We start from the raw sequence: 20,095 nt of genomic DNA on the forward strand, positions 1-20,095 counted from the left end.
CCACGGGCCTCCAAGGTCACCTGCTAAGAATGAGAAAGATAAGACGGTTAGGGATGGAGACGGACAGAGAATGAGGGATGAGAGATGTGTAAAAGTTCTTAGCTGAAATTAGAGATGATTTCTGACAGAGGTTTCACAAGCAGATTAGGTTTCCTCGAGGTAAACTGACTGACCTGAAGTTTGTTCACTCCATCTCTCAGTCAGGTGGCATGCACCGGGTGTCTAACAAATATCACAATGAAACAAATACATGGACAGACCTGTGATACAGAATACAAGGAAATGGAAGAAAATAGTTGACTATGCACTGGGATTCGGAAAGAAGCCTGGAAGACATATGAATAAGTAGAGCCAATATATAGGAAAAGAAGTGGGGGAGGGTGGAGAGAAGGAAAAATATAGGAGGTTTTAATTAGTGTGGGCTCAGCTTTTCAGTACCTGTGAAGAGAAGTGAGGGCTGGCATCTGCTTATAGAAACACAGTGCTGAAATGGCATGCGGGTGATTCCCACTGGAGTTTGACAGAGGGGAAAGTGTAAGTCATAACATACACAGTGACTCAGATCGTCTGGGACTTAAACATAGGTAAGAAGCAGAGGAACTGGCCAAATTGTGTGCTGTTATGTGGATGAATACCTAAGGTATCATTTGAGAGCGGCAGATAGCAAATAAAATGAGAAAAACATGAAGGAAATTGGTGATGGAGCCAGAACAAGAATGTTTTCCTACATGCTTAGAAATAGAAAGGTTCTGACGGAATCCAATGTTGATCTTAAGTACACAAATGGATTAAGAAACCAGGAGAGCAGTGTAATGTGGTGGTCATCAGTTACAGAGTTGAGAAGCTAAACTATGAACTCCATAAGGAAAACAGAGCCATAGGACCATGAGAACCTGGCACTGAATTGTGGTTTTGAGGCATATTAGAAGGATCCACTCTCTGGGACACTGAAGCAGGAATGTTAATTTATCATTAGCTACTTTGAAATTAGTATTAATGAAATTAATATTAAGCATTACTGAAGTACCTACCCCATGTTTGTTTTTCCTTTAAGCTAAGCTAAGAGTCAAGCAGCCAACTGGAGTGCCAACTATTCAGAACTCTGCACTGAGGCCTTATAAAAGTGCACAGCAACCACATCTGCTTGCCACCAAAGCACAACTCCAGCTCCAGAAGGCAAAGCCCCAGACATGACTGTTTAACCAGCTTGCGCCAAACTTCTTACCATCACAAAATTCAAATCTAGCAACCATGTCACCTAGTGCTTCCTCTGCTAGCCCAGCAGAAAGTCTGTGACTGGCACAAACACAGACCTGAACTTGTGAGAATGACCGTGTCATGGCTGTACAAACAACCCTGCCTTCAGGACATATAAGCAGCTTACTTCCTGTTGGTCAGGAGGCTCCCATATGTGCTGCTCTCAGATACATTAGCCTCAATTAAATGCTTCTTCCACCACGTCCTTTGCCTACTTTTATCTTTATCATCCATAGAGCGAGTGATAAAGAAGCTAGAAGCCAGCCGAAGTACAGCAAGGCAGCAATGGGGACAGAGGCAATGGGGATCCTGGGGGCAGCAAGAGGTTCAGCAATGGGAGGAGAGCTGAAGAATTCCAGAGTGGCCAAGGTAGAAACCAGAGAGGACAGGGAGAGAATGAAGGATGACAAGAGAGAGAAGGGGCAAGAAAGAGCAGTGAGCAGAGACTGAAGACAGACAGACAGGTAGTGAGAGCAAAAGAGCTCTGGCCTCCACCAGTAAACAAGTTCAAAGAGTTGCCAAGCCTTAAAGACAAAGGTCTCAAGTGACCTGGACCTGAGAGTTTTAACATTAGCCACCAGAGAGCTGTAACACTAGTCCCCAAAGGACAGAGGGTCCCAGCTCCTGGGGCCTGTTCCATAGCTGTGACACAAGCAGGGACACCTGCTGCTGCTGCTGCTGCTGCTGCTGCTGCTGCTGCTGCTGCTGCTGCTGCTGCTACTGCATAGAATAGAGTCTGACGCTTCCTCCAACAGTTACCATATAATCCAGCAGTCCTAAATCTACTCAACAGAAATGAAACTTATACACACAAAAACCTGTGCACAAAGATTCACAGCAATATTCATAATGGCCAAAGGATGTGAGCTCAAAAATCCACCAACTGATAATGAAACATTAAGTCATAAAAGGGATAGGAGCAATGAGACCTACTACATCATTGCACACAGTGAGAAACCAGGGTGGTCCTCATACTGTAAATCCCAGTAGATGAAAAGTCCACACAGAAGACGTCAGAGGGGCAGAAGGTTGGTGACTGCCCATGGATGAGTCAAAGACAAAAAAGAAAGTTGCACTTAGGAGCCCTGTGTTTCTTCCAGGAGTGAAAGGTGTTCTGACAGTGGTTTGTGGTAATGGTCACACTCTGAATAAACTACAAACCATGGGACTACACGCTGTGATTGGATGCACTGTGTGATGCACGAATTTTATTTCAAATAGGCCATTATATCTAAAAACAAAAGATGAACTTAGCCAAATGTTCTACGGTGGAGGTCATTACAGAAGCAATAACAGCTGAGGAAGCACACAGATTAGAACAGCGAGGACCTCAAAACTCAACGAACAGCACACCTCAGGGGCTTTGCAGCCACAAGGGATAAAGGCCCAGTGAGACGTGTGTATAAAAACAGAATCAGAAAGTGATCATTTTTACTTAATTAAAAGAAGCAGAAAAGAAGCGCAGTATGAAATTTTGGGAAACTATTATGTCCGTGTTCAGTGATGAGGACAGTGGAGAAAATAAAGCAGAGGAGACAGAGAGGGGGGCCACAAGAGGCAGAAGTGAGAAAAGGGGGAAGTTAGGCCAAAATCAGCCGCAGGAGGGAGGCGGGGACAGAGAAAACACCCAAGACAAAAACAGACCCAAAATCCCCTTGAAGAGTGCACAATAGATTGAATTTTTCTTGGGAGAAGAAGAAAGCTATTCTCAGCACCATAAATTGCAGCCCCAAATACACAAAAGCTTATTCAATAGCATATAACTCAAATAAAATAAGTAAAACAGTATCTTGAACCCTTTGGGCATTTAATTATAAATATACAGGGGGGTGGGGGAGACACAATATGCAGCATGTTCTCTTACTCCATATGTTCTCAACAAGGAAGAAAGGAATTGGTGAACTAACAATTCATAAATAATATTAATTAGTCATTCTGATGAGGGACTTTCAAAGAGCCCATAAAAATATTTTACCCTGCTCTCAGAAAAGACTTGAGATTCATAACTAAACATGTAAAGAGGAAACAAACCAACACGTTGGCACCTAGAGCAAATGAAAAGTGCTGTTCTCACACCTCCCAACTATTGAGAGTAGAACTTTCTGCAGAGACAGGGCCACCCCCAACTGTGGTCCACTGTGTCAGGTACCAAGCACCAGCGGTCACTACACTCTCAGCTGAAACACTCAAGGTTGAAGCTGGAAATAAAACAGCCATATGGAACCTGCAGGCTGGAGCCACGGGAAGTCAAAGTCCACTCTGCAGCTCAGCTGACAGCAGCCAATGACCACCTCAAAGACAACTGGCCGGTTGGCTAGAAAAGAAGTTCTGTGTCACTAGAGACCAGGTGAAGGGCACTCAACTAGTTGTCAGAGGTCCAGGTCTGGCATACATCAAGGATATCTTTTTCCTAAACAGCCTGATAGATAAGCCAATGGGTAGAATGATAAAGCAACATTTCTTAAGGAATTCCTTGGTTTCTGGTTGTGTTTTAGCATTGAATGGTAATTTATTTAATATTTAATCCTAAAAGTTCTGGGGATTGAAGACAGGACATTAGGCTTGACAGCAAACACCCTTATCCACTGAGCCACCTCAGCTGTGCTTATATAAAATAAAGCCTTATTTTCAAGATCATTGGTAAGCTTCTTGAGCAGATACTCAGTCAAATGGTAGGAAGGAAAAACTGCCACCATGTGGTAAAGAAATACTGACTGAACCCAACTATATTCTCAGGCAAACTTCTTAAACATTTTCCACAGTTACTGCCTAAAAAAATTTTAGATGAACCTGAGAATAAAGATATACATTATAAAATAAGTATATAAACCAAACATTTATTGACAATAAGTAATAGAAAAAAATATTTTATGTATTTGTTTGTTTGTTTCTGGGTTCTTTCAAGACAGGGTTTCTCTGTGTAGTTTAGGTACCTGCCCTGGATCTAGCTCTGTAGAGCAGTGTTGTTGTAGTTTTCCTGCCTGGCCCACAGTCAGGACAGATCTCTCTTACCCGCCAGTCCCACAGTCGCTCAGACCCAACCAAGAAAGCACACAGAAACTTATATTGCTTACAAACTGTATGGCCATGGCAGGCTGCTTGTTATCTACCTTTTCTATCTTAAATTAAACCATTTCTGCTTATCTATACTTTGCCACATGGCTTGTGGCTTACCAGTGTCTTTACATGTTGCTTCTCATGGCGGCGGCTGGCGGTGTCTCTCTCCAGTCTCCTACTTCCCACAATTCTCTCCTCTCTTGTCCCGCCTATACTTCCTGTCTGGCCACTGGCCAATCAGAACTTTATTTACACAGAGCAATATCCACAGCAGAGCAGGCTGTCCTTGAACTCACAGAGATCCTCCTGGCTCTGCCTCCTGAGTGCTAGGATTAAAGGCATGCCACCACTGCCCAGCAACAATAGAAAATCTTTTAAACACTTCATAAGCTTATAATTTTACCATTTATTGAAAATGAAAGCAAATTTGCATACTAATGAGACAGAAAGGCTTGCTTGTCTAAAACAACACAATCCAAAGATATGCTGATTTGATGAATGCCGAAGAATTACAGCAGGCAAATGACAAACATCTTTGTTTTCTGCAATTCAGCCATTACCTTTCTGAAAGTTTAGAAAGCACTGTCTGCACAGTAAGGTAAAGGCACTGCAGCTCACAGTACTCTTGGACTGGAATCGGAGCTGAGGCAGCTCAGACAGAGGTGTTCTGTGGAACCTGACTGCATGCTCAGTCTAAAGTGCACAGATGTGTTTAGGCTACAGTGAAGTCACATGATGCAACACAGGCAAGCACTGCCAGAGACACTGCAGGGGAGCTATAGTGACTCGAACTACTTTTCAGTTGGTAGGTGTTCAGAAATGTTTCACACTTGCCCAATTTTTCATGACCATCCCCATCCCATTCATTTGCACGCCTATGGGGTCACAACCCACAGTTTAAGAAGCCCTGCACTGGGTCATTTTGTGAACTAAGGCAAATAGACAAGTCTCTGAACTTCTCAGAACTGACTGCCCAACAGGTAAGCAAAAGAACAAAACTACAAAAGGAAAATGGTTTTGGTCAAATCTGTCCACAAACATTTACTGTGTACAGTTATGTGTGCATGAGTAGAGAAACACACAGTTGTCAAAGGGGTGAGAAGGCTGAATGGATGGCTAACAGGCTGGAAGGATGAAAAATTACATTGCAGCCATGGGCTTTGTACCAAAAAAAAAAAAAAAAAAAAAATCGCGTAAGTGGACAATCACATTTCAGAACCTAATTCTGTGCTGAGACAGACACTGCAACAAGAAGGACACAGGGAGCAAAAGCACCCAGAGATAGGATCCTGGAGGACTGTGCAGCAGCAAAGAGCTGTGCAGTGCAGGCTACACTGAAGCTGAGACCCCGAGGTAAGGAGAAGAAACAGGATTTTCTAAAAACTTACATTTACATACTGGGGACGATGAGCGGGTAGCTCAGCAAGGTAGGGAGTTTGGTAGGATTTAGAGAGCAGTAACGGGATGAAGACAAGGTCATTACAAGGCACACACCTCAGTGTGCTCCTTGTAGTGCTGGTTTCTCTGTAGGTGTGATGTGTGTATGTGTTGGGGTGAAAAGTCACACATACAGGACAAAGTTTCAGAGGAGATGAAGACAGTATGTTTTAAAAAGTCCTAGAGAAACTAGAAAGAAGAAGTAAAATGAGTAAATGACATGATGTTCTATTTACCTGTCAGGTCCACACTTACCCCGATGATGCTCAATCCTTTGAGGTAGTCCTGACGAGGCTGGGCTTGAGGAACACAGCCAGCTAGGACAATTTTCTTATTCTCCTCTTGCGCTTTTCTGTAACAGTGAGGAAAATCTTTGTGAATTCTCCTGCTCACTACACAGCCCTAGAAATTGATGTCAGTGCACCTAAGTTCTCCAATTAACAAGACCATCTAACATAAAGCAGGATTTTCTGGCAATGAGCTAAAGAAAACATTCATCATTAAACTTATGTATGATTATTTCTCATACCACTAATGCATGTGTCTATTAATGCCTTCCATTATCATCATGTTACCAAATAAAACCAATCATACAGAATTTGCAACATTCATATGAACCTCTTGCAAAAAATCTTTTCCAAATAGACAGACTAAGTCTTAAAACAAGTATGTGTTTAAAATGTTAGTAAAAATGCACATAAAACTTCACGTATTCTTTCTGAGACTTTGGCTAATATAAAAATAAAGTACAGTTCAGAACAATTCCAACAGGAGAGAAGAAGATAAAATAATTCATACCCTGGAAATTCCCAAACTCCCTGTCCACTTCTTCACCCTGAACAACCCACAATTACTGGTTTCTTGTTTTTTCTGTCATTCTTCACACAGCAAGCATGATTGGGTGATGTATGCATCCATCCACATGAATAATGTACATATTTGTACACATACTTATTTATATACATTCTTAAATATTTCAAAAAAAGTACTTCTAAAATACATAAACCTTGATGTGAAAGCTACACTCCATAGCATAATGTTACAATTTGGATCTGAAATGACCCCCAAAGGGTGACGAGTTGAAAGCCTGCTCCCCCGTGCAACAAAATCTGCAGTTGGGAATTCTATAAGAAAATCAGTCAGTTTATGAAGCTTGCCTTCATAAATAGACTGGCTATGTGGAGTGACAGAAGTCTAGGAAGCACGACTAACTGGAGCAAGTATGCCCTTGAAAGCGTGTCTTTGAGAAGTGTACTTTGTCCCTGGACCCTCCCTCTATTGCTTCCTATTTCCTCTTCCCTCCTGCTGGCTGCCCAGATGTGAGCAGTTGTGCTCCACCATGATGTTCTGTGCTACTGCCCACACACCACTGACAGAATCCTCTGGCAGCCCAAGTTAAAATAAATTTTCTTCCTATAAAATGATTTCCTGTAGCATTTTTTCACGGCAATAAAAGCTGACAAACACACTTAAGTTCTAAGTAGGCATGTTGATTCAAAAGCATATCTGCTATTTTACGAAGCATTTCATTACTGAGGAGTAAATGGGCATATCTGTACATAAGTATCACTCATTCATCCAGTGCTTTCAGAAACACTGGTTTTATGCTATTAAGAACAGTGAACAGACTCAAGTGTCTAAACCACCTAGAATCAACTATACCTTTTGCTCATTTTAAAATTGAATGTGCATGTCTTCAACTCTTTTTCCAAGAGCATAAATTTAGAAGTTGTTGCTGTTCTTATTACTGCATTCGTGGGTGCCATATTTTATGCACCAAACTGGGTCCCTTGCTACTCTACCAACTGAGAAAGCTAAAGTACTTGCAGGCTAGTCTGTGGACATGACTTTAGACTGTAATCAAGAAGTGATGGGCTGGAAAGACGACTCAGAGGTTAAGAGCACTGGCTGCTCTTCCAAAGGTCCTGAGTTCAATTCCCAGCACCCACATGGCAACTCAAAACCATCTACAATGAGATCTGATGCCCTCTTCTGGCCTGCAGGCATACATGCAGGCAGAACACTGTATACATAATAAATAAATGTTTAAAAAAAAAAAGAAAGAAAGAAAGAAAGAAAGAAAGAAAGGAAAGAAAGGAAAGAAAGAAAGAAAAGAAGTGACTTGTCTCCATACCCAGCATATACCTGCTGTTATTCTTGACAACTTTGTCAGGGCTTAGGTTCAGAATAGGAAGAAAAACACTGGGACTAGTAGAGCTAGGTCCTTGTGACAAAGGGCACATTGAAAATTTCTGGGAAGTACAAGAAGGGTTAATAAATAAGTGAGTATAAACTTACTATTTTTTATATTTGAGATTGTAATTTATTTTTTAATCTATTTGTTTGTTAGTGTGTTTTGGCTTTTCAAAACAGGGTTTCTCTGTGTAGCTTTGGAGTCTGTTCTGGAACTCACTCTGTAGTCCAGGCTAGCTTTGAACTCACAGAGATCCACCTGCCTCTGCCTCCCGAGTGCTGGGATTAAAGGCGTGCGCCACCACTGCCCGGTTTGAGATTGTAGTTTAATTATAACATTTCTTCTTTCTGTTTTCTCTGTGCAAACCCTCCCATATACCCCACCCAATTCTCCTTCAAGTTCCTAGCTTCCTTTTTACTTAAATGTTATTGTATGTATATATGTATCTGAATATATATACATGCCTAACTATAACCTGTTGAGTCTATACAATGTTACTTGTACGTATGTTTTCAGGGCTGACCATTTGGCAGTGGACAACCAATTGGTGTGGTCCTCTCTGGGGAGGACATGTCTCCCACTCGTAGCTTTCTTCACTTGCTTGTAGTCCTTGTGTAAGGCTGAGGCATGTTCATTAGTATCATCCTTGTTTAGTACAAGCAAAATACTCAGACACATAAAACAGTTAAATAAACATAAAAAAATGTTTAAAGAAAATGCCTATTTCATTTTTATGAAATCCTTTATCATCATAAAAAAATGATTTTAAGGGAACATAGAAATGAGGAAGACCCATGCCTACAATTCAAGAGATAATGTTAATTAAAGATGACATGTAAAAAACCATAAGCAACTTGGCACCAGGGACACAACTCTCAGTGGCAGAAAAAAGAGCAGGTGACATAAAGCGAAATTCAACATGCAGACAGAAAAAGCCTTCGTGGAAAAACCTTTATTAGCAACTGTGAGAAGACGGAGACAGAAGCAAGGAAAAGAAAGATGCAGAGAGGGCCACAGCAGGGGCACTGAACAGGAAGCAGAGCTGGAGGACAGTGTGAGGACAGCACAAGCCAGAACAGGCGGTATGGAAAGGAGGAAGAAGAGCACCAGATTAGGAGTGAAGGTTCAGAAAAGGCCTGATCCAGTAACTTATGAAGAACTGTTCCAAGCTGCTACTGAATTTGGCTTCAAACTAGCAGGACAGACTACAAGTACAATCTGAACCAAACCTCAGCCCAGCCATGGGATGTGGATGCCACACTTACATGTAACCAAAATAATGGACGAGACAAACCTTTAATGCAGATTCTCAGGATGTCCCCGTTCTACACATTCCCTTCTTACAGCCGGTTCTTTTTCTTTAATAAGCTTTGTTCACATTAATACAAGGTGAAATTATTTTTCTTTTGATATGTACCTAACATTTTTTAAAGCTTTTATCCTTCAAAATATGAATGCTGCTAAGAATAATAACTAAGAAAGTTTAAAAGAGTATGAATTTCCACGCCTTCCTTTCAGGTGACACTGGGATGTTAATTAAAACTTTAATGAATATAAAGTTAATTTAATACACTGGTTCATAGATTCTTGAAACATATTTCTAAATAAAACTAGTGCCATGCACCTGCATAGACCATTAACTTGAGTGACACAGAAAATAAAAATAAAGCAGCTACCTCCTCCTCTGCATATCAAACATAAGAAATAGTTGGTATAGAATCTTAAAATCCACAGCAGCACAAAGATACCTAATGATGACAAAGTATCACTCCTTTATTTCAAAGATAAGAAAACTGAGCTTCAAAAAGATTCAATGATCGCCTGACTCCTAAGTCCCACATTTCAGAACACAGTAACAAACACTGAGAAAGTGTTTCTTCTCTAGAACACAGGGACATGTACAAAGCTGTAAGACCAAATATTCTCCAAATAGAATGTCAATTCAGTATCTGACTGTTTACTCACCCAAGGTTAGTGAGCAGGATAATGGTCTGATAGGAGAGCACTAAACGCACAGGTGTATGCAGAAAAAGTTCTTTCTCTACAAGTGACAGGCCAGGGAAGACTGTGAATTCTCCATGTTTATTTCTCTTATTCCTCAATCATGTTCTGAAAGTTGGTATTATTACAAAAATATTCATAGAAATGTGCACTTTACCCAAAAATTTCTCTCCATTAAGAAAAGGTCCCTCAATATGTCCAGGTTTTACACTTTTAAATATGAGGCTCTTCCTCAGGACAGCATAGAAGAGGGTCACGGTAGTATGTTTCTGTATAGAGTCAGCACCTCTCCACCCTACGGGGAGGGCTCTGCCTTCAGAAGCTCTCATGACAATACTTCTATTCTATGAGTTGATGAACAGGCATACAGTCACGTGAAAAACAGAAACACATTAAGGAAATGAGAGAAAACCACTAAGGAGTTATGATTCTGGTGCAATTCGTTAACCATGATACCTTCGTTATCCTAAAACCAGTTGAGAAGAGAACACTTGGCATAAATGCTGCTGTGACCCTACAAGACTGTTTTCACAATTTGGACAGCTAAGCCATGACCTCCCAATAGCTTGAAGTAAAATTAAAAGCTACTCCAAAATTTACAAAACCAAAATAATGATGCAAACAGATATATTCAGGGATGTATGGGGATATTCAATTTCTAAGTAACTGGGGCATAATTGCATCGTTCCAATATGGAATGCTATTGTAATTGAGAAAATTGAGACATAATCGCATACCTTATGCTTTATGAGAAGAAAACGTGTTACAGGTGGTGAGCAGTCTGCACTGCATCCAGCAGACAGGAGCCCGACGCCTGTGAGAAGAGCCAGCAGAGAAGGCCCTCTGTGCAGATGATCAAATACTCAAACCTGTTACTGCAAACAGTAATTTCCTTAAAGTGTATCTGGAAATAATAAACTCTGATACTATGATGATGTAGCCAAATGACTCCTAGGACAAAAGTGACACACGAGCTGGTGGCAGTCTAGTATGCACTGAGCATGTACAAGGCCTTCATCTGAATACACCACATTAAAAAATAAAAGCCTGATTCCATGTACCTTCATTGCACTCACTGCAACTCTTAAAATAATGACTGCATGAGGGTGGGCAGATGGCTCAGGATGAAAAGCACTTGCCTCACGAGTCTGACAACCTGGTTCAGATCCCTGAAATCCACGTAATAAACCTGATACAGTCAGTGGACTGCATCTGTAACTCCATCACTCTGTGGCGAGAGAAGGAGCTGAGGAAAATGACTTGACCAAAAAGTTTGCAAGCCCCCATCAAGTAGGAGCACACAGCACAGTGACAAGAAGCAGGAGATCAACACAGGGAGGAGACAAGAACAGACTCCCAAGTTGTCCTGACGTCCACATGTATGTATGCATAAACAGACAAGCAGGCATGTACATAAACATGCATACAAACACACATGAATAATAAATAAATGTAAAAAATACAATCCAATGAGATGAAATACATACCACATTCAATTACACACACATGCAGTATCATTAATCTATCATTGAATTTTATGATGAATCCTTAAATCAATAGATAAAAATCAAATCCATCAGAGTTACGAAAAGATTGCAGAGAATGTTCTTAGTATTTATGCCACCTGCAGCTCTCTCCTTTTGGTTCCATTTCTCCTTCTCTAAAGCCGACAAAAGTTATACTTCCAGCATAATGCCAGGACAATGCTACAGCAGTTGGGCAGAACTAGCTTGACCTTAGAATAGGGCAGCATTCATCAGAACATTATGTAATGAAGTGCAACATTTTAACTGAGGGACAGATGCTTTGAAAAGGGAAGTGGAAGTGGCCAATATACCTGGAGAAGACCAAACCTGGGAGCCACTACTCATTTCCAAACCCAGCAAGCACAGTGGTTTCAGAGACAGAAATATCACACACTGCTCTATGTAAAAATGCCCTCTTGACAACATGAATGGGCAAAACAGCATCTACTCTGGGGGGTTAAATTGTCAGTTTTTCTATTTCAATGCCAGCTCATGGACGAATTCACACTACCATCAATTCAAATTATCAACTAAAACAACCATGAGAGCAGCGCTCACAATTTACCAACAGGACTTAAACAAACCAAATTATGCTGTAATGTATAACTGAAACCAGGTTCCCTCATTATTACCACCGTCCATTACGCAGAGGAAAGTAAAGCTCAGCAGAATCATATGGAAAGGGAGTTGGGGCTGTGCCAATTAGCTTTGGAAAAGCACATACTCAGAATGTGCCTCGACTGGGTTCACTGTTGTTATCTCCCTAGGGAAAGCAGTAATAAAATGTCTATATGTATCCATGAAAAATGATACACAGCACTGCAGCACGTGGGAAACCCTGAGCTAATCAGCCAAAACCTGCTGAGTAATCACTAAGTAGAAAGTGTGAGCCACGTGGGGTGGAACCACACTCACAAGCATATGGACAGCACAAAGTGGAATCTATGGATTACTAAATTTAAAAAATATACCAAACTGGGGGATGGAGAGATTGGGGTAAATCTGGGAGGAGCTGAGAGTGAATATGATCAAACTACATTGTATAAAAATCTCAAATAATTAATAAAACTATTTTTTAAAAGCATTATATATACTGGGTTGGGAAAATTGCTCAGTGGTAGAATGTTTGCCTAGCATGCATAAGACCCAATACCACACAGCATATGCTATTGGTTAGAACTAAACTGACCTGAGATAAGGTGGCATTGATGTCTCAAAGCTATAAACATATAAGGATAAAGATAAAAAGATTTTTGCCTATATAAAATACTTGTTTGTTTTGCTTTCTGGATGAATGAGAGTCTTACTACAAGGTATTAACAAACTTAGTCTTCACTATGTAATGTAGGGTAGCCTTGAACTCAGAGCAACTCTCCTGCCACGGTCTCCTATGTGTGGTGATCCCAGCCTTGTACCGTTCCTGGGTGATTTTCTAATGTTAGGGTGAGTTGACATTTATGTTGAAAATAATAGCTCCATTTCATCCTATGGATTGTCCTGTGAACAACAATAATCATTTACTATATTCTACTAATGTTCAAGTATACACATAAATAACTTCTCATGTCTTCATAAACATGAATGAGGAAAGTAGAGACAGCCAACATTGCATCGGGCTAATTTTAGCACTAAAAGTAATAAGCAAAGAGCTACATATTATTCGTATTTTCACTCATGGATAAAATTATATCTGCATTGTCATACAAGTGATATTTTATAATTCTTAATTTCAAACTAAAAACAGAAAGAATAAGGTCTGGATGAGATGAGAGAATTCCACTCAGAATGGTCACATGAAAATTGTTATGGTGGAGTAAGTCAAATCTGGAATGAACTATGTTTTTTCACAGCCTCATTAAAAAAAATAAGTGGGCATGAATTTAATCTCTCTCTAAATAATTTTAAAAAGTAAACATAAACACTGCCGTCTGAGTCCTCAGAGACTGAGATGACCAAACTATCATGGCTCAATGTGTCCCAACAACTCAGCAGACAAGAGAAAACCACAGGAGAGCAGACCGATGGCTGTGTTGTAAACAACGGTGCAGAGACCTTGAACAACCCAAATCACGGGCCTGTTTGGGTGAGACTTTTAAAAGCATATCACTTATTTAAAAAAAAAAAAAAAAAAAAAAAAGCCATAGACCCAGGTGAAGGGAACTGAGAAAGCAGACCTCTGTGACTGAAACTGAACACATGCTGACATGAGCTTCCCTAATCTCACAGTGACCAGCTCCCTGTGAATTAATCCCAAGTTGAGACCACAAAATACCAATGAAAGTTCTTACTCACAGGCCTGTAAACTGTACTTCCTCAAAGGCAGGTAGAAGAGACTCGCCCATTAATAGAACCCACAAGAGGGCTTGAAAACCACACCTAAAACATCAGTAACTCTTCCACCCTTCAAGGAGGCCCATCCTCAGAGACAACTGGGCCCATAGGAAGCTGACAGTCAAAAGATAAAATTTATTTTTGGTAGATAAGTTATAAGGAAAGGAAGAAATGGGGGAACCCAGAGATTAAGAGAAATATAGGATACAGGCCAGTTTTGTTTTTAAGTCATCAGGATTTTTACTTTATTGTCTAATGACGAACAGGGGAGAAAATCATAAGGAACCCCCAAAACTGATCCCTAATCCATTCAAACTGTGGTCACTAATAGATGGAAGAAGCTGTGACGTCTACCACATCGCGCTGACTGGATGAGAATGGCGCTCAGAGGCTCTTATATCTGAACCCTTGGTTCCTGAGTTCGGGGAACTCTGGGGAAGGAGTAAGAAGTGTGGCTTTGTTGGAGAAGGAGTGTGTCTCTAGGGAAGAACACTGCAGTTTCAAAACCCATGCCACTCCTAGTCAGTTCTTGTTCTCTCTCTCTCCCTCTCTCTTTCCCTCCCTCTCTCCCTCCCTCTCCCTCCCTCCCTCCTACTGGAGTATATAGATATAAGCTTGCAGCGACTGCTCCAACACCAAGTCCCCCGGCCTGCTGCCATGCTCTCCACCATGATGGCCATGGACTCACCCTCTGAAACTGTAAACCCCAGTAAATCCTTCCTTCTATAACTCACCTTGGTCACGATGTCTTCTCACAGCAACAGAAAAGTAACTAAGACAAATGGGTAGAGCACAAAAGCAATTTCAAATAACTAGTGAGATTATAGTTCTTGAGTGGTCGGTACAGGGCTGTCAGACTTAATTGCTGACCTAAACATTTCTGTGTGACTTTAAGATAGTTTATTCAACAATATAAACATTAAAAACAAACCAATATTTTAATTAAAAATAAATAACCAGAAATTTCCCAGCAAAAAGGGGAAGAAAAATTAAACTGTGGTTGCTGATCCTATGTCTTTGAATCTTCCTACGTATCTCAGAGCCCACATAAAAGTAGTTTTTCACCAATGGCATATAAACAGGATGTCACAGTTAACTTGAAGAACCTGATGAATGCTTTAGGGGAGAAAAATATTGTATTTGGTCTTCTGACCATCTCTGAAGGAAATAAAGTGGATTTTCAAACTAACTAATTAAGAAGTATGATTAAAGGGATTTCAGACATCACTCAATAACTGGTTTGCTTTTCCACAGTTTGGGGGCAGTGAATTCAAAGCTATACTCTGAGAAGACAAGAAAATGAAGAGCAGTGAGGGTGTCCAGAGTACACCTGGTCTACTGTCAGTGTGTCTGGGCCACATCATGATTCCGTTCCTAAAAACAAAAACTTAAATCTTTAAGGGGCAGGGTTCATTAGAGCTGGAACATAGACTGTCTCCCCACAGCCCATGTGTTCAAGGCATGGTTCTCAGGGGAGTGGGCACTGCTAGCACAAGCTGTCCACTTGGAGAGAGGAAGCAGGGCTTTAACCCAGGGGAGACATGCCTTCTGAGGACATGGTGGGACCCTGACCTCTCCTCTCTCTAAGTAGTTCTGTCCTGCCTAGTGGCCTTTCTATGACAACGTGTCTTACCACAGCTGTGGGCCAAACTATAGCTTTCTTCTCTGTGAGTTAACTGTCTCCAGTCTTTGCTAATTGATTCAACACAGTTCAGAAGGATGCTCTAAACTAACAGTCTCAAAAGCTCAGTTCAGATCCTGCCTCTGTGGCAAACTGAGAAGAGGGCAGATCTCCTCTGAATCTTAGCTTTACCACATGTTCAGTGGAAACTGCTAAACCCTGAGGCTTATACTGGCATGAAAAATCAACAATTGTAATAGGAAACACTTGCCTTAAGAGGCAGTAGTAATTACAATGAAAGTCCAGAAAGATTAAAAAGAAACATTATAGAAATGAGTGAATTTATTAATTTTCTATTCCAAATGCTACAGTATTAAATTAGTAGTAAGATTCTGTGAAAACTTCCACAAAACACCACAAATGGGAATTTCAGGGAATCTGTAGCTGACACAGAGTAATGGGCATTCACTTTTAAACTCTGAACAAAAACATCTGAACTCTAGGTACCTTGCCAAAAGCGAAACTATTCGATACCTGGGACAATGTTAAACAGAGCTTAAACCCCAGAAGCTTCAGGTGTAACAGAGAACTAAATGCATGCCTCTGCTCCATTCGTACATGGTACAGGAAAGAGAGAGAAACAAGATGTCACACGAATACACCAGATTTCTGGATTTCCAATTCCCACACTAAAAACAAAGGGTAGAGGATGTCTAATGTCTGCCATGTGAGGCTCAGTGAAACCCAGTTCTCCTTGCTTCAACAAAGCTCAATTTAGGCATATATTGGAAGAAACAAATTTCTGAGGTACTACCTCTAAAAGTTAAACATTTGTATCTAACACAGCCCTCCTACCTTGGGGCCTCAGCAAATGACTTTCCAGCTTATTTACTGAAAAAACAAACTGCTGTTTCTGCATACCAGAATATCTAATGTGCTGTTCTACATCAAAATACTGGTTCTTCTATGGCTCAGCCCGGAGAATACTTGCCTGGCAACCAGCACACATGGGCCACATCAGATGTGCCCCCCACAAATAGATCTGCTGTCCTTATTCCCCCCCCAAACTGAAATGCTTCTGGTACATAGTACATTCCAACCCTTTCTGGCACACACAGTTATTGTAATTATCCTCTTTTCTTCTACCTAGCAATTTTTTTCCACTATAATAGCTGACACCCAAAAGTGTGTAGATGCACATAAAATTACATCTTAAAAACAAAAACAAAATTGACAGTACTCAAGTATGGTGATATTTTATTTGTACTGAAATGTGATTTTATTTGTATGTTAATAAATAAAGTTGCCTGGGGGTCAGAGCTAATAATAGCAAGCCATAGCAGAAGCCGGGTGGTGGTGGCGCACACCTTTAATCCCGATCATATGACAAGCAGATCTCAGTGTGTTCAAGGATACAGCCAGCAGGGAGACACATGCCTTTAATCTCACTACCAACCATAGAAGACCTGGAGGTCTGTATAGACAGGCAGTGATGAGGAGGTCATGTGGTTGGGTTTACAACCAATGAGAAGGCAGAACAGAAAGTCAATAAAAAGACAGACACACAGGAAGTAGGTCTCTTTCTGAGGAGAAGGACAACAGCGGCAGCAAAAGGTAAGAAAGGTTTTTAGTCTCAGCTCTTAGCTACTGCTCTGACCTCTTAGGCTTTTAACTCTGCATTTGGCTCCGTGTTTCTTATTTAATAAGACTGTTACATCTACACTCAAGAGACTGAGGGTCAGCAAGGGGTACATACACAGAGACACAGACACTCTGTCTCTCTCCATCTCTCTCTCTCTGTCTATCTATCTATCTATCTATCTATCTATCTATCTATCTCTATCTCTCCCCGGGCCCCCCCCACCCCCCGCCTTCAACACCCCAGGTATGGAATAAACATCTCAAGTCAGCATGCTCCAGACAGATCCTGATTGTTCCCATGCCCACACCATTCCACATTTCAGGCAACACCCAACAATCAACTCCCCAGGCACCAAAAGTAGATAGATAGATAGATAGATAGATAGATAGATAGATAGATAGATAGATAAACAAGTAAAAATCACACAGGACCTGCTCTGCTCTCTCGCTCTCTCATATCCCATATTCAATCCACCTGCAAAGACTACTGTCTCAAGCTTTGAAACAGAACTGAAAGCCAAGTTCCTCTCATTGCCATTACTACTACAATGCCTAAACTCAGAGTTTCTTCCTCGCACTATCTGGCCACCAGAATGATAATCTCAAGGTCTCACTTCCTAGATATTCTCAGAGGATTGGTTTCTCACTGCACTAGTCTCTTCTCAATGGTCTCTCCTCCAGAAGGTTCAGCCTGACTGGACTGAATGAAATATGCCACCTAGGGCCCCAACACCCCTGTATTTTAAGCCTAATTTGGCTGGTTGGTTGGTTGGCTGCTGGTTTTGAAACACATTCTCACTACAAAATGCAGGCTCTGCCTCAACAATTCATCCTTTTGCCACAGCCTACCAAGTGCCAGGATGCTTTGTTTTTCCTATCACTGAGCATCTCAAAACATGAGATAGTTACTTGTTTTTTAAGTGTTTATTTGCTTGTACCCAACACACACACACACACACACACACACACACACACACACACACACACACCCCTGAAAAACTTTTCTAATGAATATGGACACACATAGCCAGAGAAGCTCCTGACAAAGGCAGCTTTAGGAAGGATGGCTTCTTGTTTGGCTCCCAGTTTGAGGGACAGATTGGTCCCTCGTGGAGAGAAAGGCACAGGGGCAGGAGCTCCAGGAAGCAGCAGCAATGAATGCTGGTGTCAGCAAACTTCCTCCTACTCAGTTCACTACCCTAGCCCATGGACTCGTGCTGTCCACATTCAAAGCAGTAGTTCTCTTGTCAGTTAGACCAGTCTAGAACACTCAGACACACAGAGCCAGGACTGTATTCCATGATGATTCTGAGTGCAAGGAAACTGAACATGAAGACTGCAGACCACACCTAAACTCTTGCTTTCTTGGTCATCACATCTTGGGTTTTTTTTTTTTTTTTTAAGGGAAATTGTCTGACGTAATCCAGGCTGGATTTGAACTCTATACAGATAAGACTCCTGATCGTCCTGCCTCCATCTCATAGGTTTTGAGATTACAGGTCTAGACCACCATGCCCAGTTTTAGGTGCTGCTAGGAACTGATGGTGTTGCCTATGGCAAAGCAAATTCTCCATGCATCCTCAGTTTCACTCCTGTTTGTTTGGTGTTTTGTTTTTTTGGGTTTTTTTTTGGGGGGGGGGGGAGTAGGGGATAGTTTTAGAATACTAAAATGATGTTTAAAATACTACAGCAATATGATATAGTCCATTGTACCTACCCCCTTTTTTTTCAATATAAAGTTTCTTTTTAGCTTCTGTTTGTTACAAAAACAGCAAAGCAACCCAAGGAAAATGTTCAGAAAAAAAAAAAATCTAGAAAAATCAAAACATTCTTTTAAAAATAAAGAAAACCTTACATAACAATCTATAACATTTTTCTTTACCATTACTCATGATTTCCAAAGAAAATAATTTTATTAAAAAACCAAGTATGATAAAGAATAGTATTGCTGATGCTCACTTAGTCAAATAACCTGGAAAGACAGAAGGTAAAGTTTGCTTTTTGCTCATATTTGAGCTTTATATAAACCAAACACAGGGGAGCCCCAAATTCCCCCATACACTCTCATCTCATAGTAATTTCTATCTGTGGATGGTAACTCATGTCTGTATTGACAGCTCTTAGGAAGCTGAGAGGCTGGAGGATTGCTGTGAGTTAGAGGCTAGCCTGGGCTACACAGTAAGATCCAAACTAAGCTAGAATACAGAGTGTGATGCTATCTCTCAAAAAAATGATAATAATGTTTTATGATGAGGTATTTTATACATTATAAAAAATATATGCAAGATGGCTCAGTAGATATAAGAACCTGCATAAAGCCTGAAACTCTCCACACAAAAGAAGGAGAGACTTTTCTAAATGTCTTCTATGACCACACCTCCTGGGAGTTGTATCTGACCTACACAAAAGCACACAATAAATATCATTTTAAAATTTTGTCAAAAAATATAGCTAGTGAATTTTTACATTTCCACTGTAATTACTGTATTTTTTCACCTAAGATTCTGTTTAGTTTTTAATAACAAAAAAAAGAAAACTCATTGATATGAGTGAAAATCAATTATTAAAACTTGATTATGGTGCCCAGATGAATCATCTTCCATCAAGTATGACTCTTGTCATAATTTTTCTTTTGCTTGAAAACTGTTGGCCAAAGAATTATCCAGGAATACAAAAGAGTAACAAACACACACTGTCTCTGATCTGCACAGTAAAGTTATAGGGTGAGAAGCACCTACATCAAGTGCTCCTTGGAATATACAGTATCATCTACAGAGTCTTGAGGGACCAGTAAGAAAAACTATTGTGAAAATGGCAGTAGAGACAAAATGTGAATTCACTTCTGGATCACAAAAAGGGAAATATAACAGTTAGTCTAAACTCTTACCTAAATTCACCAATTAATTCAGCCAAAAACTCAAAAGGAAACACTTACAGGACGCCATGTTTCTTTACCATGTAGCTCAGGCTAGTCTAGAACTCATCATTTTCCTATCTCAGTCGCCCACCTGCTGGGTTAGACATGTGCAC

General features: G+C 40.7%; 1 protein-coding gene across 1 annotated transcript in view; it reads right to left on the minus strand.

The window, feature by feature from the left end:
• The window catches only part of Cdkal1 (CDK5 regulatory subunit associated protein 1 like 1), a 554,248-nt gene that overhangs the window by 401,592 nt on the left and 132,561 nt on the right, over window positions 1-20,095 (minus strand). The window contains 1 exon segment of the mRNA XM_036189139.1: window positions 6,007-6,103. Coding sequence (XP_036045032.1) covers window positions 6,007-6,103 — 97 coding nt within the window.

Source organism: Onychomys torridus, chromosome 5, assembly GCF_903995425.1.
Source record: "Onychomys torridus chromosome 5, mOncTor1.1, whole genome shotgun sequence".
NCBI classification, from domain to species: domain Eukaryota; kingdom Metazoa; phylum Chordata; class Mammalia; order Rodentia; family Cricetidae; genus Onychomys; species Onychomys torridus.